Here is a 21,034-nt window from a genome sequence, read left to right on the forward strand (position 1 = left end):
GCTTATTGTGATAGGTCATGTGAGTCCTCATACAACAAGTAAGTGAAAGCTTTGATCACCTCTCTATAATTTATTAACATTCTCTTGGAGATCTATCTATTATCAAATAATATAAATAGTTAATCGATAATAGTTTGAGATTATACCAGTCGATAACAACAAAGACTACTTTGACAACTACTATAATCACTGTTTCCTAATTAAGTAGCTTTAAACTCATGATTTATGTATGTGAACTTGTATGTTTGTATTCATTTATATTTTTATCACAGGTGTGACACCAGGTGAGTCAACATACTTCTTTAATTAAAACTTAAGTTACTGAGTGCATACTTACAATATTGAGTAGCCTTAAATGTAATTCTTTCAAATGTATATATGTATTTATGTATCTATGTATTTATTTATCTGTCGTTGTAGCAGGTCCTGTGACATCAGGTGAGTTAATATACTTCTTTAAATTATAACTTAAGTGAGCTTATTGCATTGTTGATTCCAACAATAAGCACCTTTAGAGGGAATCTTGTGTATTAGACACATATAGTGTCTTTACTTATTATTAGTATCAACTATATTACATTATATTTATATTATATAGCTGCCACTAGACAAGCATGTAAAAAGAAGTGAACAGAAAACACTAACAGTAATCCAAACTTTTTCCTCTGGCATCAAAATTTTAGCTGCACATGATTTTAATATAAGAGTTATCTCATCAGGTGGCTTTTTAGAATAATCAGATCTGAATTCAGTCTGAGGCCACCACCTCCTTGTTGGCTGTTGTTTTTTAGTTCTATAGTGTATTGTTTTTGTGTTCTGATTTACTCTTCCTGCTATGACAGGCCAAAATGCTTTCAAAAGGATTTATTCTGGTTCTTCATGCTGTACAACCCCAATTCCAAAATAAAGTAATGGAATTGGAATCTAAACAACGATTTGCAAAGTGTTCCTTCATGTTTTCCTTTTTAGAATCACAGCTTTTATAAGATTTGTTGCTGCTATCAAATTTGAAATGAACCAATATATTTTTTTAATGGTACAGTTCTAAGTTCAAACTGTTTGTGTGTTTAATTTCAAATACATTGAAGTTTCTGAGTTTTGCAAATAACTTCAATGTGTTTTTAGTTACCTTTTTGACAGTAACTTTTTTGAAATTGGGGTTGTATTTATTAAGACACTGTATCTGTAGGATACAGTGTTTAAACTGCAGCATAATGGGGCAAATCCCCTTTTTACTCTTTTAAGGTACCCTCTATCCAATATCTGGAACAACAAGTGCTCGTTCAGACGATGGAAGTTCTCCTCTTATTGTCCTACAGCGTGCTTTCCTGTTTTTTGGACAGTCATATAATCAGATTTATGTAAGTAAAATATGTTTTGGAAAACTCAAACATCTTTGTTTTATACATCTGCATTTTAAATGCAGATGTATAAAATGTTCATTCTCCGGTTTGCAAATCAGTTACAACCACAGAGCTGAATTGTACATGCTTAAAAAAGAAAATGAAAAGAAAAAGAAAAAGAAAAGAAAATTCACTGTTATGAAAGTAATAATGTATGTTCAATTTCAAAATTACTTGCCGACTTGTCATTTTCATCCAGTACCAAAATACATAAAAATAGTTGAATGCTTCTGTGTGGTGGAATGTAGGACCAATAATTACTTACAAGGAAAATGTAGCTGTACAGCAGTGATGATTTATCGTAGACTGCAAAAAAAGATGGCTGGATGTAGCTTTTGGGTCTGAAAGTGAAGTCAATGCTCGCAATATGTTCCTTAAATATATGTTTTTTCTAATGACCACCAGGGGACAACTCACATAGTTTGACAAAGGCAGCTATTTAGTAAGAGTCCCACATGTTAATGTGTGCATATATACCTATGTGTGCATCAGGTCACTCTTTGAACATCTTTCAGCTTTTGCCACGTGTGGAGACCAAACACTGTTTGGTATTTCTGCCACCTCTGCATATCCCCACATCAGGTAGCAAGTTAATGCAGGGTGTCATTCCTTTCCACCAAAAGCTTACTTTATGAATCACAATAGGTTACCAAATTGTTAGTGATTCTTAGTCACTATTAAAGACACTATTAAAGTGCTGTCAGAGTTTGTTGTTGCATACAGTTAATTATACATGACTGCAGTGCAAGATGGTGCGGCTTCCCCCTGTGGGGCGAGGGCACCTGGACCTGGGATATAGAGTATGGTTGGGGGTTGTGATTGTGTGTACAGTGTCCTTTAGTGTTTGTCTTCACGTTAGGTGAGTGCTGAGTATTGGTACGTGTGCATGAGGGAGGGAATGCATGTTTGTGTCTGTGTGTGCCTGTATGTCTGTGTCTCTATGTCAGGTCGGGACTTAGACTCCACCTCTCTGGGAAGGAGGCCTAGCTTTTTTCTTTTCCTTCCTCCCTTTCCTATCCCCCAGCCATGTCTGTCCCATCTTTAACAACTAAAAATATAATAAAATAAATAAATAACAACAACAAAGATGGATCAAATGGACCACTATGGCAGGGCCGTGATGATCCACTTGGTAAAGTAAATCTGTAGGGTATCTTTGTTGGCCTTCAGACAAAAATTTTGATGTCTAAAGAACCAAACGGGACAGGCAAAAAAAATAAAACTTCCGCCCCAAAAAGTTGTAATAAAGGTTAAACAAAAGAAAGAAAGAAAACTCCTAGTATTCTCTAGATAAAAATTAGACATTATTTCTGGTACACGTCTTTGAATTCTGTCTGTAGGAGACAAAGTTGGTTAAGTGAACCATTGTGTTTACATTGATGAGTTCATGCGGTCACAAAAAATTGACAGGGTATTGGTCTTCTGCATAGAACTTTGCGATCACCAGCTAATGATGAAATTTACTTCACCTGGGCACAAGCAGATCCTAATGCAGATCTGTAATGTTTATTTTAGGGTGGATCTACTTTCTCAGATAGACCCCTTTATCATCAGCTGGTTTATAACACATAGATAGTAGTGGTCAGAACTATCCGCTAAAGCTTTGCAGTGTGGCCATTTATCTTTTACATGCAATCTATGGGCAAAATCAGCTCAAACAATTTGCACTGTGTCACTAATAAGTAAAATTCCAGTTTTTGCCAAATTAGCTCATGTTTGTTCTGGGCATTGAACTAAAGCATTTTAACAGTAAGCAATCTCTTATACTGGAATATGGATGAGTCAGAAAACGAGCAATGGTATTTTATCTCCAGCTAACTAAACTAGTATAAATATGATAGGGGTGCAACAATACTCGTATCGATATTGAACCGTTCGATACAGTGCTTTCGGTTTGGTACGCATATGTATCGAACAATACAAAATTTTAAATTTATTTTATCAACTTTCCTTCTGACGATGCTGTCTGTGTTGAGCGCTCAGTGGATCTGCGCTCGATAGTGCAGCCTAGGCGGAGTAGTCGAACGCAGATTCACTGAGCGCAGTGCAAGCTGGCGAGACAGAAGTTAAGCTCTCCTTGCAACATGGCAAATTGAACCTCCCCCACCCTCATTCAGATCTGGCGTTTGGAACTATTTTGGTTTTCATGTGACGTATGACCCTGAAGGTAAGCGCGTCATGGACTAAAGTAAAACAGTATGTTGGATGTGCCACGCAATGCTCAGTTACATTGGTGGGAACTAGTGCGTTAGCGCAGTTAGCTCGTTAACGTGTTGGCCGTCCAGCCCCACGCACGGGGCGATCCGCGGTAGCTCGTTAACAGAGATTTGCTGTGTTGTGGCGTTAACGTAATTTCAACGAGATTAACGCTGACAGCACTAGTGGGAACACAACGAATATGACTGCACATTTACGCCGACATCATCCTAGTGCAAGTGGAAGCAGACAAAAACAACAAGCACGCATGCTACAAACTTTACCCGAGTCATTTAGACAGCTGTTAGCACATGATTCTCCTTATGGGGACCTGATATGTTTAATATGCTGCTGAGAATATAGCCCAGAAGAAGCGTATAGTATAGCTTTTATTTTGGAAAGAGCCATTTCTCTGTAATAAACTCTTTTCCAAAGATGAGTGATTTCTCGATCAGATAGATTTATTAATTTTTATTACTTTGTTGTTTCAGCAACATTAAATTTAAAAACTGTACTTTTAAGTTAAAATATATATTTATAATTTTAATAAATGACAAATTAAAAAGGCATGAACATTTTTTTTTGGATCGAAAAAATATCGAACCGTACCGTGAATTTTGTGTATCGTTGCACCCCTAAAATATGAGGAATGGCAAGCACAAAGCTAACATTATCTTCATAGTTGCAAACTAGGTATAGAGTACTTAAATATCAACTTATATTTTGAGATTTAATGTTTTTAATGAGTCAAAAGTATTTTGTTCATCTTTGTGAATCTGGCTCATTACCCCGTCAGTGAGTGATTATTGTTTCCTCTATTTATTTATACTACGCTACAGGTATAGTATAGGTTTGAATGGTACAATTTGATATCCCTGTGTTGGTGCTGTTCCTATATCATCATAATAATGCTCGTCCAGGGCCAACATCGCAACTGATCATGAGCATGTCTGCAAATTGAGTTCGCATTAGTCAAGAATCTGGCTAATGCTATTAAAAACTATCACTAGCAAATCAGCAAGTAACATAAATTTGGCCAACAGCAAACTTAACCCTGACAATGTATTTATTAAAATGTTTTTCCTTACATTACATACACATCCTTACATTTCCTTACAAAGACATAATATTACAACAACGTGACTGGTCAGTTGTAATATTGATCCTGGACCATAATTACTATGATGATGCAGGAACAAGACCAACACAGTGATATCAGATCCACCATTTTAATAACAAGTGATCAACACCTGTGTCTGAAGTGCCTACAGTTGATACCTAATTTATACTGGTTTTGACTTACAAGAATGTTTTTATTTTCTAGGTAAACCACAATGGGCATCTGACCTTTGATGCACCATGGTATAGCTACACCCCGCAACTGTTTCCAATGTATGGATCCAGAGACATCATCGCTCCATTCTGGACAGATTTAGACAACAGAGGAAATGGTCAGATCTACTACAACCAATACACCAGTGGCAGTGTTCTCCAGCAAGCTACACAGGACATTAATCAATACTTTCCAGGACTCAATTTTAATGCAAACTGGGTCTTTGTTGCAACTTGGTATCAGGTTGCCTATTTTCCAACGAGTGGAACAGTAAGTCACCTCTTACTAAATTATGCAATCAATATGAAGCATAGGGTTATAATACCTATGAATATATATACTTTAAAAACAAGAAGTTGCTTGTTTTCAGCAAACAACAGTCCAAGCTGTCCTGATATCGGGTGGCCAGTACTCATTTGTGTTGATGAACTATGGGCAAATAGCCTACACAGCATATTCTATACAGGTTGGTACCATTTAAAATATAATATAGTAAAAACATATTTTTAGTTTTTGTGGCCATCTCTTACTTTAAGTTAAATGCAGGGATATGTAAATACAAAATAACCATGCAATTATTTTTAACAGTGTGACATGTCATTTTCAGGCTGGATATGACACAGTCAATTCTGTTCACCATTTTTCCATCCCTGGATCATTCTCAGGAAACGCAACAGGACAGTTCTCAAATTTCCGTCTCAGCAGCAATGTCCATGTGCCCGGTCGCTGGGCCTTCAGGACAGACCATGGATCAAGAGGCTGTACTTTCAACAGTAAGATCTGAGCTAGAGAACGATCATCATAGCCAGCTGATCAAAATTCTACGAGAATTCTATGAGAAGAATGTTATTATATTAAATGACAATCCCCCTCTCTAGCCCTTCATTTTTTGATCTTCACTCTGTGAAAACAGTAAACAAAAATGAATCCTAAAATTTAAAAATGAACACTGTTTGAGTAGTAAGAATCTCTTCAAGTTGAAGTAAAAAAATGTAAAGTATTCATTTTTCTATTGTTTCAAAGGTTTACCAGTGCAGCTTGGTGATTCCTTCTGGAGTGACAGGACCTGTGCACAGAAGTGCACATGCACCTCAGCAGGCCTGCAGTGCCGCAACCAGCCGTGCTCCTTTTCACAGATCTGCCAGCAAACTTCCTTCCAGTTTTCTTGCCAGACAGTGCAGAGACGCACTTGCACCATAAGTGGTGATCCCCATTACTACACCTTTGATAACCGAGTGTTCCACTTTCAGGGCACTTGCACCTATGTTCTCTCTGAGCAATGTAATAGTGGACTGCCCTACTACAGAGTAGAAGGCAAAAATGAGCACAGAGGCAGTACTCAAGTCTCTTGGACACGACTGGTAAAAGTGCATGTCTACAATGACACAATTGAGCTTGTCAAAGGACGTCGTGGTCAGGCAAAGGTATGGAATAAGAATCAAGTTTAAACTTACGGTGATATGTGTTTGTGACATGTGTGTTTTACTCTTTCTGTATGCTGGTGTTTTTACAGGTTAATGGGAACTTTGCATCCACTCCATTCTCCCTTAGCAATGGCACCGTGCAAGTTTATGAGTCAGGTTTTTCTGTGGTCGTCAGCACTGACTTTGGTTTAGTGGTGTCTTATGACACAAATCATTATGTCCAGATCAGCTTGACCTACACTTATCAGAATACAACATGCGGTCTTTGTGGAAACTTCAACAATCAACCTCAAGATGACTTTCGCACACGCCAGGGCCAGCTTGTGAGCTCTGATGTGGTTTTTGCTAACAGCTGGAGAGCATCAGGGGATGATGAGCCTGGTTGTGAGGCACAGTGTGGAGGTCTGGCCTGTGCTGGCTGCACTGCACAACAGACAGCATTGTACAGCAACACTGACCACTGTGGTATCCTCAGCAGTAGTTCTGGACCTTTTGCTGCTTGCCATCAGCAACTTCCTCCACAGTCCTTTGCGGACAGTTGTCTGTATGATCTGTGTGTAGGAGGAGGGTACCAACCTATTCTCTGTCAAGCCTTAAGTGTGTATGCAAGTCAGTGTCAACAAAATAATATTCGGCTGCAAAGCTGGAGGAGAACCGGCTTTTGTGGTATATTAACACATTTTTAATAATTATTTCAAAATATAATTTTATTAAAATGCCACAGATGCTAAAATCTAATTTTTCCTCTTCTTTCTAGAAATCCCATGCCCAGCCAACAGCCACTTTGAGTCTGAAGGCACAGGATGTCCAGCTACTTGTCTCAATCCCAACTCCACCCACAACTGTCCTCTCCCTGTGCAAGAAAGCTGCATCTGTGATTCAGGCTACATCCTCAGTGGTGGGGTCTGCGTCCCTCATGCCGAGTGTGGCTGCAGCTTTGAGGGCCGTTACTACCGCTCTGGACAAACTGTAATACTAGATGAAAACTGTGGGAGACGTTGTAGCTGCAGTTATGGCTCCATGACTTGCCACTCTCATGGTTGTGGGCCATTTGAATCATGCAGGGTGGAGGATGGAGAAAGAGGATGCAGACCAAATAGCTATGAAACATGCTGGATCAGAGGCCCAGGGTCATATCAGACATTTGATGGACTGACATACCAATATCCTGGGGCGTGTCAATTGACACTTGCCAAAGTTATGGGACTGTCCAGTCACCCAAACTTCACGGTGACAGCAGAAAAAGTGCCAAGAAACCAGCAAGGCTTTTCCAATGTGCTAAAGTTTGAGGCAGAGGGGACACAGGTTTCAATTGAGATGGAAATAAACGGCAAAGTTCAGGTAAATGACAGAAATACAATTGAAAGTCATTGTAGATTAATGTGTCATAATGAAAGACACAAAAAAAAGTTGACACAAGCAGATAAGCTACTAATAATAGAGAATCATTAAGTAGAGATCACTCTGTACTTATGCGGACATTATTCTACATTGTTGTTTTCATTGTAACCAGAATATTACACCAGAAAATCTGAAATAGGAAAGGTTACCTTTAAATACTGTCACTTAGCTTTGAGTTGCTTTTTTCCCCTATAAGAATGAATTCCTTTATAGTGTACCAAAATTATTCATTTTATATTCACTTTTACTTTTTAATTTAGTATGATGTTATTTAACTATGAATTTGTCCTACTGATATACTCCTTCATTTAAACAGACCATCACATCACAGGCTGCCATATGATCATTATAGTATGACATTTTTATAGTACGACAGTATAGTAAATACAACAGATGTTGATTATAGTGGTGTATATTGAAGCAGTTGAAACAATTAGCACTTTAAAGCATAATAAATTAAAACAGTCAGGATGTAAGATAGACAGAAAAGGCTGTTGCAGAGTTTTGGAGCTGCATTAAGGAAGACCAGTTAGCTCTAAGAGTCAATCTGGAAATTGTTACAAATAAAAATGATCTAATATAATAGCTCCAAACTGGTTGTTTGGTAAAAAAAAATATTATCTACTACATTCTACAATAAGTACCAAGCTTAGGACTTATTGGGAAATGACAGATGGAAACATCATTAACAAAATGGTCTTTACTTAAAAGTGTTATTATAATTATTATGACTGACTATTTTAATGCCTTTTAGGTGGCTGGTCAGGTGATCAGGCTGCCTTTCAGTGCTGGGTCCAATGGAATCCAAATTTTCTACAGCAACCTGCGCAGTGTCATCATTCGCACCTCCTTTGGTGTAACTGTGCAGACAGTCTGGCCTCACTTTGTCCGTGTCACTGCTCCTGGTGTCTACAGCGGTTCACTGGGTGGACTCTGTGGTAACTACAATGGTCGTCCGCATGATGACTTCCGCACACCCAACGGTGTCCTGGTCAACAGTTCTCAGGACTTTGGAGACAGCTGGCGAGTTGGCTCTCTGGCTGCTCACTGTGTGGAAAGCAGAGGTCATGATCCTAGGACCGATTTTAATTCTAGTCAGTACTGTGGCATTCTCAGCTCACCAGATGGGCCATTTGTACCCTGTTGGTCTGTGGTTGACCCAAGGCAGCAGGTGGATGTATGTGTGGAGATCATGAGGGGCTCTAACAATCCAGCATCAACTCTGTGTGACGTCCTACGAGATTATGCACTAATGTGTCAACAGAAGGGTGTTGCCTTAGGACAATGGAGAAATGCAACTGGCTGTGGTAAGCATTCAACTGTTTTTGAATTAATTCTAGCCACGATCTCCAAATGTTTAAAAATGCTTTCATATGTTAACCTGTTTGTTCTTCTCCAGCACTAACCTGCCCATCAAACAGCCATTATGAACTCTGTGGAACCTCTTGTCCTTCTGCTTGCCCCAGCCTCTCTTTCCCCTTCACCTGTGATAGTGTGTGCCAGGAGGGCTGTCAGTGTAACAGTGGTTTTATCCTCAATGGTGACCAGTGTGTTCCACCAACATCTTGTGGATGCTATCATCAAGGACGCTATCGCGAAAGTGGTGAGCAGTTCTGGGATGGTGAACAATGTCAGAGCTTGTGTACCTGTAACGGAAATACAGGGAACGTCCACTGTACTCCCAACTCCTGTGGGCCCCAGGAGTCCTGCCGTGTGGTGGAGGGCGAGTTTGGCTGCCATCCCAACCCTTCTGGCACGTGCTCTGCCTCTGGAGACCCTCACTATTTCACCTTTGATCGTAAGGCTTATGACTTCCAAGGAACATGTCGCTATGTTCTGGTGACCCTTTGTAATGCCACTGATGAGCTGAATCAGTTTTCTGTGGAAGCTAAGAATGAGGCATTGAATAGGTTGCCAGTTTCAGTCACAGCAGAAGTTTTCGTGAATGTGTGGGGCTATCATGTGCACATGTCAAGATACAACAGGGGTATGGTAGAGGTGAGCGGAACTGTTTCTGAACAATTACTCATATTTTACATTATAAAAAGCAAAATTTAAAGCCACAGACAGTTACAGATGAACCTACCATGAGAGAGACCTCCACTTAACTGCAAAGTATTGTTAGAAAATGGACAACAAAAAATTGCTGTAAAGGAATGTTAAAGAGAAAGTAGTCTGGAAACTTCAATTTCTTCACTAGAGAGCCTCACTGAATTTATTTTTAACAATGAGCTATCACTTACACTTGTAGGGACAGTAATAAAAAATAACCAAATGTGAGAGACCCTTGGTAAATAATTGCCATGTGCTGTTGGTCATTGTGCTGCTATTACATTTGTTTAGTGCTGACATATGACTACGGATAAAGGGCATATGAATAAAATTAAATATTTTTGGCTTTCCTAAATTGTCCTTCCAATGTCCCAGGTAAATGGAATAACACAGAATGTACCAATTCTCTTGAATGGAAGTCGAGTATCTATCTTTGCCAGTGGATCTCGAACAATTGTCCGCACTGATTTTGGCTTAAGCGTCATATACGATGGATGGAGTACAGTTTCTATCACTGTGCCTCCAAATTACAGGTATCTGCCATTCATCTTCGCTCAAAATCAGCTGGTGTTGCAATTACTCACACACTCACACCTTTAAAAGTGTTCATAGTTGTGCACTACCACACTTTTATAACATAATTCGAATGTACAGGATTTTATTTGGCTCAGAATGGTCTTTTGGGGTGTCCCATAAGATTGATAATCCTCCCCACAGTAAAACCAATGAATCTGTTTTATCTTACTGTTCTCATCAAAAGGGGAAAAACATGTGGACTTTGTGGAAACTTCAATGGAAATTCAAATGATGACTTCTACACCCCATCTGGAATAACAGTCGCATCTCCAGATGAGTTTGGGAGAGCCTGGAAGGTCCCAGGAAACTACACCTGCAGTGATGGATGCGGCTCATCATGTCCGAGATGTCCCAATGAACAGCCCGCTAGAGATCAATGTGAGGTGATCCAGGCAGCTGATGGGCCCTTCAGTTTCTGCCACGAGGAGGTGGACCGTGCACCATATTTCAACGACTGTGTGTTTGACGTGTGTGTGGCAGGAAATCGAGGTCATGACCTCCTTTGCAGGGCTCTTGAAACATATGTTAGAGCCTGTCAGTCTGCTAATGTTCGAATCTACCCTTGGAGACAAAATACCACCTGCGGTGAGTGAACCTGCCATTGTGTTGCTGATATAGTATCAAGCACAAGAAAATAAAATGCTTCTTTTTTGTTGTTGTTTTTGTAAGTGTGTTGAAATATGGTGTCTAAGTTTCATGACTGTTTTTTTTAACCACCTGACATCCATCTTTTGCTTTCTTGATTTTTTAGCACTGGACTGTCCAGCCAACAGCCATTATGAGCTGTGTGGTACTGACTGTGGCCACACCTGTGCCAGCAGTAATGATACCACCTGTGAACGGGCTTGCTCTGAGGGATGTTTCTGTGACGAAGGCTACCGCAGGAGTGGAACCAGTTGTGTCCCAGTGGAACGCTGTGGCTGCCAGTATAATGGATTCTACTATAATGTAAGTTCTACAAAGAACCATAGAGCTATATAAAAGAGGGATATAGTTTAAAGGTTTTAATTGCATAAATGATTTGAGCAGATAATTAACAATGACAGCTTGGCAACAGTAAATACATGGTAGGCTTTACTATAAACTGCGGTTATTCTTCCTCTTTTTGTTACATTCTCTCACACAGGCTGGCGAGTCCTTCTGGACAGACGGTTGCTCACAGAGATGTGAATGTCACGCTCCAAATGACCTGCGATGTTCTGCCTCGTCTTGCACTCCTGCACAACAGTGCTCCATCAGAGACGGCCAGCTGGGCTGTTACGATGCCATGTCCACCTGCACAGTGTGGGGGGATCCACACTACATCACCTTTGATGGAGCAGTGGCTCATTTCCAGGGAACTTGCTCCTACATCATCACTGAGAGCACAAACCATGGCACCAATGAAACCCAGTTTCAGGTGATAGCCACCAACAATCACCGTGGAAACAACCGTGTGTCATTTGTGTCTGCAGTGGACATATACCTCTCAAATCATCCAGAAAGTGTGCACATCAGGATCGGACCCAATAAAAGAGTAACGGTAAATACTAAGCTTTCTACGTTTCGCTCATATGAACACCTTCACAGCAGGTACTTTGCATGTCTCTCATAACTCTTGTTCTTCTAGGTAAATGGTGGAGAAGTGTCTCTTCCCACCTCTGCAAGAACTTTAGCTCAGGTGGTAAGGGAAGGAAGCTACATAGTTGTCGATGCACTTGACCTGGCGGTCCAGTTTGATGGCCAGAGTACTTTGTTGGTAAGAATCGCCCAAAACCGTCAAAACAGAGTCACAGGTATGTGTGGAAACTTCAATGGCGACTCTGGGGATGACAAAGTCTCACCCAATGGCACACTGGCACAAAATGACAATGACTTTGGACAGAGCTGGAAGTCAACAAGAAGCCAACCAGGGTGAGCTGTTTGGAACTTCTTTAGGACATTCCAAAAATAGAGTCTTGTTGACCTTCATCAACTCATATAACATAATGTCTTGCTTTGAATGAGAAGATTTTATGGACATTTAAGGACAACAGCATATATATTACATCCCAGTAAAAATAATAAATGTACCGTTGTGTTGAGTGTGAATTGGGAGTGTAGATGTACAGGACATTTTACCAAAGTACACAAAATTTCCCAAAGTGTTAAACATATAATGTCTTTTCCAGATGTGGGTCTACTGATCAAAGAAGTGGTGATGGACTGAATGACTGCACCTTTAGAGAAGAATACTCCCAACTCTGCAGTGTCATCACCAACACCACCGGTCCATTCAGAGCCTGTCACCTGCACTCTGACCCCGAGCCATTTTTCACTTCCTGTGTCTATGACCTCTGCCTCTACACTCCAGCCAATGGCATGCTGTGTTCTGCTGTCTCAGCCTATGAGAAAACCTGCTCTGTTCTAGGGCTAGACATCCCTGACTGGCGCTCTGGTTTACTGTGTGGTAAGTTTGTGCTGGATAATTAAGTGATGTCTTTTTGATGTCTTTTGATAGAGCTTAACAGGTTTTTCTTGAAAGATTGGCTTTGTTTTATTGTACTCCTGTCACTCTTCTTCTGCAGAGGAGTCAGACCCATGTGAACAGCTGGACTGCACAGAGTACGAGTGGTGTGGTAAGAAGGACGGTGTCTATGGCTGCTTCTGTGATGAACACCATGACCGAGGCAACAGTGAAAGCTATGGTGAAGGAAGCTCCTATTTAAACCTTGTTTTATTTTTGGGTCATTGGCAATGGTACTGCAGTGCAGTTTGTACAAGAAAAATGGGATTTGTTAGTTATTTGTTTTCTTATTCTTCTTTTTAAACTTGTATTAACAGACTCAACCATCACTTGTGCCAGTAGTTCAGGCACCATGTCCGTGTCCCGTTGTCAGCTATTTGAGGCTGGCTTTCACTCTGATGCCCTCCATCTCCGAGATGAATCCTGCAATGGGACTCTTGAGTATGGTCGACTGGTTTTCCACTTTGACAATGACAACCATCTGTGTGGGACAGCACTCAGGGTACAGTTATAAAACCAAAATATTATGGATAGTCACTGTTATTATACATGTCATGTTTTGTCATTTATATTATAAATGACATCATATTCAATTTGTAATGTTTTGTTTTTTTAATTTTAGAGCAACGGAACACATTTCATGTATGAGAACATCGTCCAGGGTTTTGTGGATCCTCATGGAAGTCTTATCAGCCGCCAGAGGAGCATCAATCTGCGTTTCTGCTGCGAATACCCCCTGAATCAGGCCCTGTCTATGGCTGTGGGCATCAATCCTGTAGAAAGGTAACAATACATCTCCTATGCATTATATACAATACTTAGATTCGATTTTTATATATTCCAGTGTTTTATGTAATTAAATGTGCACTTCAGGCATCTTTTGGGAACTTATTTTGAAAGATAGTGCTTTAAGATCACAATACTGACAATGAGACAAAATAAAAACATGAAAATGAGAACGTCATTTTTGCCGCACATTAACATTACACTTTTTGATGTTCATGCATGTTAATAATGTTCATCATTTAATAATGAACTCATTTGTAGTATTATTATGTTTTTTGTAGCATCATTAGGAAGAAGATTGCAACCGGTCAAGGACAGTACAGCATGAGAATGATCCCCTTCCAGGACCCTGGCTTCCGCTTCCCCTTCAGCAGTGACACAAACATACAAATGGAAATAGATCAGAGGTTATATGTGGCGGTGAGAACAGAAGGAGTGGATCAAAGCCAGATCTCCACTATTTTGGACTCCTGCTGGGCCACACCAGTCAACATGCCAAACTACCCCGTCCGCTGGGATCTTATTACTGCAGAGTAAGAGCACGTTTGCAGTGTCACCTTGTCTTAGTATACTTTATTAAAAACTTGAAAGAATCAGACCCAGACAGACCTCTCCTCGGTTTTTCTCCAATTCTTCCTCATAATGAATTCTGCTGCTTTGCTTTATAATGTGGGATATTTAAACGTCTGCCTGTCTTCCAGGTGTCCCAATGAAGCCGATGGAACGGTAGAGCTGATTCAGAACGGCATCTCTACTGAGGCCCGATTCTCCTTCAGGATGTTCACTTTTACCAACTATTCATCCATTTACCTTCACTGCAATGTCCACCTGTGTCTTTTGAGACACAACAATTGCACAGCTGTACGTACCACTGTTTTAAATTCTTATTGGTTTTCATTTTTACCTAATAAATTTAAAAACTATTAAATCTGCAGAAGCCTATAAACATTTTTTTTCTCTCAGCGCTGTTACCCGGGTTACCACAGGCGAGTTCGGAGGGATGCATCCTTCCATGACACTTCATCCATCTCACTTGGACCGCTTGTTTCAAGGCCAGGTAGCAGAGGTACATTGAAGCTCTCCTGTCTCTTCACCTTGCACTCTTATTGATCACATAAAGTTCACGGATAAAGTAAATGTAAACTTTGGTTCTTCTCTTGCAGACCCAGTGATGCAATTAAACAGTGGCCAAAGCCAGGTGACACCTCTGCTGGCCCTGCTGGCCAGTTTGATCCTAGCCAGCATGCTGGTAACCCTGCTGGTCAAACGGTTTGCTCCCAAAATTCCAGTCTAGAAACTGCCAAAACTCTGGAGATCAAAAATGATCCATATTTTGAAAATCATTCATTATTCAGTTACTTCTAAATGGTATTTTTCATCTGAGTGTTGTCTTTGTCTTTCTTGAGGAGTGTTTCTTTAGTTGTGGTAAGGTTTGCAGTAAGTTGGCTTTAAATCTAAATGGGATAAAATATGTGTGATATTAAAGTTTTAACCTTGTTGCATTCACTGTTTGTTGATAAGATTAACTTGTTCTTGGTTTCTGTGTGAGATTTTTATAATTAAATCTACATCATAATTAAAATAATGATGTATAATCAAGGGCAAATCAAGGATTAAATAAAGTATTTAGTGCACATATACTTGTCTCTCAGAAACGCAACCAACACTACTTTGGATATACAAAATAATGTGATAGTACAAAGTGTAGTACAATAAACTGGGTACCTACTGTTTGAGCTACAATTTAATATCATAACATGATTACTATTTTTGCTTCGTTTTATCAGTTGAAATAAAAGTTAATGAATAATCACCTAAATGTATCACAAATCATTCATAATATGTAATAAAAATCTGATTATGAACAATGTCTATTTTTTTTTATCTCCAGTAAGATCATACAGTAAAATGTGTTGCTGAATAAAGTCTCACTTAGTCATTCTGTTATTGAAGTAGAAGGCCAAGTTGATCTTTAGCACCCAGCTGCAACCCGCAATACTGTTATAGATTTTTATCCATGTTTATTTTTGGAGTAAAGGTATTTGTGCACAATATGCAATCTTTGCTGTCACAATTCCACAAATCAGTGACTCATCTGTTAAAACATTTGTGCTTATGATTCTAAATTGAGAGTAGGAATGATCACCCAAATAACATAGTTTTAATTGTTGCTCATTGATTGTTAAGCGCATCTGTGCTTGTTTGTTGCAAGCGTTACCTTTAAGACATTGTAGCTTAAACCTATTCGCTGGAACGTTCAAGACAATTTAATTACACAGCAAAGCAAGACGAGTAGGCAAAGTTGTTTTTGTTTCTCGTGCACGGGAGAGAACTGGACAAACGCCGTTCCTTCGCTTGACCCCAGTCGCTCTCGTCCGCTCCCCCGTAACACTGCTTTTTTATTGAGGTTACATGAATATACATAGGTTCATTAACATATGACGTCTACATACACACAAAGAGTACCTTGCCTGTGCGTTGTGTAAGTGTGTGTGTGGTCTGGAAGTCCAGCAGTTCATCTAAACAAAAGGCACTTAGAGTAAAACAGATATAGATGTGTTTGCTATACCATATATCAGCAAGAAAAGATAAAACCTTGCTCATGATCCCAAGAGGTGTGTGATCTATGCCAGAACACTCTGGAGAGGAGTGAACGCACCCCCCTCTTCATGCTACACAGAGTTGTTACAGACCTCCTAGGATGAGACATTCTTTCAATCTACAAATGATTATATACTTCTAAGCATATATGAGTAGATATTTCTAACCATAAATGACAATCGACAATATAAACCTGACAGACATAATGACATATTTAAGAATAAGACGAGGCTTGGCTTGATAGCATTTATTATAAGACATTTTTCCTCCTTCCCTGCTCAACAAAAATTGGGCTGTCACCACAAATTCAGGCCACAAATTCTTACTATGGTTAATTATTAGAATCAAGAACTCATGAAGGAAAGGAAAATACCGGGAAAATCAACTTGGATTACAGTTACAGGAGTAAAAACATTAGACCCACCTGCTTAAATGATGCTTTGCCCATGAAGAGGTTTTGATTGTGGCATTCATAATACTTTAACAGAAAAGTAGCTGTGATTTGAAGGCAAGATTCACAATGATTTATGTGAATCCACAGATCCATGTGAATATTGGGCAGTGTGTTTGCCTGACAAATTTCCTTTTACTTACTTTGTTCATTTACAACATGGTGATTATGTTTAACAGTTATCTGTCGCACTCTCTCGTGATATTTCCATGACGTGGCTAGCACATGCACTGGTGTTTGAAAAGTTGAACTTTTCTCAGGATTTCAACACAAGCACTGTAAGTGAAGCAACCAATGTCACGTTCAGTTTCTAATTGTCTTCCCCATGTGATGTTTTTGTGTAATGTATGTATGGTCGGAGGGTAAGATGGCGCCGCCATTGCGTGCAATAGGTCGGCAGCCTTAACATGAAATTTCCCACTCGTGGGACTAATAAAGGTATCTTATCTTATCTTAATTATATGAGTGCTGGAACTGTAGATGTGTAAATACTGCACTGGGTGAACTTTGACGGGAAGCCAGGAATTATTGGGTTGGGTGAAAGCCAACTTGATGGTGGAGTAATGAATAGGTTGAGCCTGCACACAGCTTTAAACCTGTTCTTACTCTAAGTAGGCTAATGCTGTGCAATAATTGCTGACCTAAATACATAAGAGAAACAATTATTATCCACATCCCATTGTCATCATTGCTGCCAGGACATTTCATGTTATTCCTATCAAAGCTATTGTTTATTCTGATAAATTGCAAAGATTATGTGATGATTATGATTACTATGTGATTGATATTAGTTTCATTTCTCAGTAAATGAAAATGAAAGAATGAAAGGAGGAATGTACCCAAAAGGAGCCGCGCAACCTGCACAAGGCCCACATTTTTGTTTTTTACTTATGGTATCTTGAATACTTGGATGAGTGACAAAACGTTTCTCCCACTGAAGACGCTACATCCAGATGAACAGAATCAACTTTTGGGCATTTACTTACCTGGATGATTGAGCATGTGTTACCGGCACCAGACCTAGGGGAATCTGGACCGGCAGCAAGCGGCACACAGGCTAGAGAGCACTGCGTAGCCAAGTATGAGCAAACTGTGGATTAATAGAGAGGACACCGAAGTTAGCGTCTTGCTCAGGCCGGAGCTCATTTATTTCTGCAATATATACACAATACAAATCACACTAGACCATGCATTCTTCCCATAAAATAACAGAGTTCATAAACAAAAATAAAGTTACAAATAGCATTCTCTCAAAAGTAAAATAAATACAAACTAAGTCAAAATAACTTTACATACTCACAACTTAAACAAAACATGGCTAAAGCATAACAACACCAAAATAACCCATCTCACATTCACACAACCTTTCCCCACACTCGCGCCATATACGCTATTACTTTTGAACATGGCGTCCCGTGAACGCAACACAACATGGCGGCAGACGACTGCAAACGTTGTTTCACCAACGAAAAGCTTTCCCCTTAACACATGTACTCAGTACTGCTTGGCTAACACTAAAACAAACACTACAACACATTTTCTGAAGTCGCAGGTTGCCATCGTCATAGCATATACTTATAGTGCTACGTAGCATTATAGCATTATGCAGATGACACAACAATACTCATTACAACATAATACCACAAAACAACATCAACACAATCATCTCAAAATATGGCCGAACAGTTGCTACTCAACTTACATGACATTAGGAACCAATTCGGTAACATAAAAGTTTGTATGTCAGTACCTACGGATTAATAGAGAGGACACCGAAGTTAGCGTACTGCTCAGGCCGGAGCTCATTTATTTCTGAGCTGCGCATGCACAGATCCTATAGCTAGAGTCAGGGTTCATACGCCTTTTTCAAGGTCCCTTTTCAAGCTTTTCCAGCAAACCCCCCCCGTCCCCTTACCAAAAAAAAAAAAAATAAAATAAAATAAAATAAAAATGCATGTTTCAATTCGCATCACCTCAGTAAGACCATGTAAAAAGACACCTTTGTTCCCGTTTTGTTAAGACATAGAAAAACACACCACACAAAAATACTGCAAAAGGAAACGGTCACCTTATATACATAGTGTATAAACTCAAAATGCACATTTCACTTAAAAATTAAGATGTGAAAATGTGAACAAATCAACTTGTTAGAGATATTCTTCTCCTTTTGGGGAAAAAAAAAAAAAAGGAAAAAAAAAAAGAAATAAGTCTTCTCATCAGATATTGATGCTTCTTTCCTGTGTGACAAAAAATAGGAGACAGATGTTTGTTTGTTGTTTGTTTTTTTAAGTTAATTCCCAATAAAACAGTTTTATTGCTAACTACATTGCTGTCTGTATTATTGCTGAAGTCCTAAATGATCACCTTTAAAGTGTTTGTGCTAATAACATCATGGCAGACAGGCATGGAGAACAGCACTGATTGTTTAAGTAGTTTAATGTGTCGGTGCTGACGATAAACACATTTTGAATGAAAGCCGGGGAACTTTGGTATCACAGAAACATGTGGCTATTCTTTGTGACCATATGGATCGATCCCTCATATTACCATTATTTCACCAAGTTAATACTCAAAAAAGCTGCAGCAATACACACAAATATAAAAAGTACTTGGTGACAACTTTGCTTTTAGCCTTTAACCCTCTGGGGTCCAGGGTATAATTGACTGTTTTTGACTACTTTTGATTTGTCCTCTATATTTCACCTTTAAAAACTGTTTATCTTGCCAATCTGTTATTTACTCATTTTGACATAATGTGTCAGCACAATTTATCTATATTCAGACAAAATTTAAAATACGAGTAGAAAGTGATATTTTTGACTGTAAAAACCACAACCATGTTTAAGGAATCATTTTCATAACTCTAAAATGCAAATAGAAATTATACATTTTTTAAAAATATGCACAAGTTTTGCAAACAAAGTTATATGGTACTATTTACCTAAAAATGCAGCCAAGGCTCAGATGTTTTTCATATAACCATTTAAAACTATTTACAGAACAATCAGGTGCTCTGCGTCAAATAAGAAGGCACACAAATTATTTATGCAACTCCAAAAAATAGTTTGTGTCCACTATAACACAGATGAGAACAGCACAGGGATAAACCTGCAGGTCTGACAGCAGGTGTGTCACTCAGCATTTACACTGCAATCTGCCTTTGGTGGCTTTTTTGCAGCAACTGTGACATTCACTAGTAGAACTGACACACAAAACAAAACAACGACTACACTACACACTAACTACACAAGACAACACACTAACTTGACTCCAAACATGGTAAACGTCACAAATCTCTCACGTATCAAAACTCGCTTTCTCTCTCTTTCGCTCACTCGCGCTCTCTCTCTCTCTCGCCGGTCACTCCTAAAACTTCCCTCTCTTCCCAAACGACCAAATTGCACATGTTGCCATATCATTTTTTGATTGGTCGACATGGTACATTTTTCCACCAATAGGAAAGGAGTGTTTTTTCTTTTTTCACTCACAAGCAAAGCGTGTTTGCTAGCGCTCTCCTTGGAAAACGCCATTTTTACCGTTTCTTCCCGGAGTAAACGCCACTGTTTTATTCAGAAAAAAACAAAAAACATCGGTTTTACGTGGCCTATCAACACAAAACTGGTATATAGTTTGAAGTCCGCACGTTCGACCCAAGTTGAAATGGAGACTCTGGGTCCGTCAACCCCAGAGGGTTAATCAGAAAGCCTTAAGTTGGCTAGTTATGTATCGAGCTAATGTTTAAAGCTTTCACTTGAGTAAATTAACTCATATTACTGCTAAGTAATGTTAGCTAAGTTCACAGAATATTCCATGATAGCGCTGCCATACTGCATCACACTCAGTGCATTTCAATCATTTCTCCAACGAGTTTGGTAGCTAGCAAAATAATAATCATAATTTTAAAAATAGCATGTGTAACGTACACGTACTGGAAAATTATTTACTAGGACTCACCTATCACGCGACTGGAGAGCGCAAACTCCGCCATTGTCGTTTTCCATCAAACACTCATCAACATCATCAACAGCAACCTACAGGTATGTTAGCGCACTCATCCCCGACTGTCCGAGGGAGGGGCGGGGTCACATATTGAAACAGACGCAAGGCAGCTGAGATGGGGAAATTTTGCTTTTACATTTTTTGACTGATTTTATTTCTCTATCTGATAAGAAAACTATTCAATCAGATAGTTATTTATTGTGAATGAAATACAGTTACGTTTTCAAGCACTTTTAAGCACCACATCTGAAATTCAAGCACTTTTCAAACCTTGAAAAGACAACATTAAAATTCAAGCATTTTCAAGGATTTCAAGCACCCGTACGA

The 21,034-nt window shown here is 39.3% G+C and overlaps 1 protein-coding gene across 1 annotated transcript; it reads left to right on the forward strand.

The window, feature by feature from the left end:
- The first annotated feature begins 356 nt into the window (after positions 1-356).
- On the forward strand, positions 357-15,290 carry LOC146703116 (alpha-tectorin-like). The gene is made up of 23 exons (XM_085466240.1): positions 357-438; positions 1,246-1,361; positions 4,924-5,202; positions 5,303-5,398; positions 5,540-5,705; positions 5,956-6,356; positions 6,446-7,022; positions 7,114-7,697; positions 8,512-9,064; positions 9,157-9,755; positions 10,185-10,342; positions 10,570-10,970; positions 11,137-11,333; positions 11,512-11,907; positions 11,995-12,278; positions 12,536-12,813; positions 12,932-13,051; positions 13,188-13,372; positions 13,493-13,653; positions 13,938-14,189; positions 14,358-14,517; positions 14,620-14,722; positions 14,820-15,290. The coding sequence occupies exons 1-23, from the start codon at positions 387-389 to the stop codon at positions 14,948-14,950; spliced, it is 6,249 nt and encodes a 2,082-aa protein (XP_085322366.1). The 5' UTR covers positions 357-386; the 3' UTR covers positions 14,951-15,290.
- Positions 15,291-21,034: the final 5,744 nt, after the last annotated feature.

Source organism: Copadichromis virginalis, linkage group LG8, assembly GCF_057382275.1.
Source record: "Copadichromis virginalis isolate Kocher_CV1m ecotype Utaka linkage group LG8, C_Virginalis_male_GT1.1, whole genome shotgun sequence".
NCBI lineage: Eukaryota > Metazoa > Chordata > Actinopteri > Cichliformes > Cichlidae > Copadichromis > Copadichromis virginalis.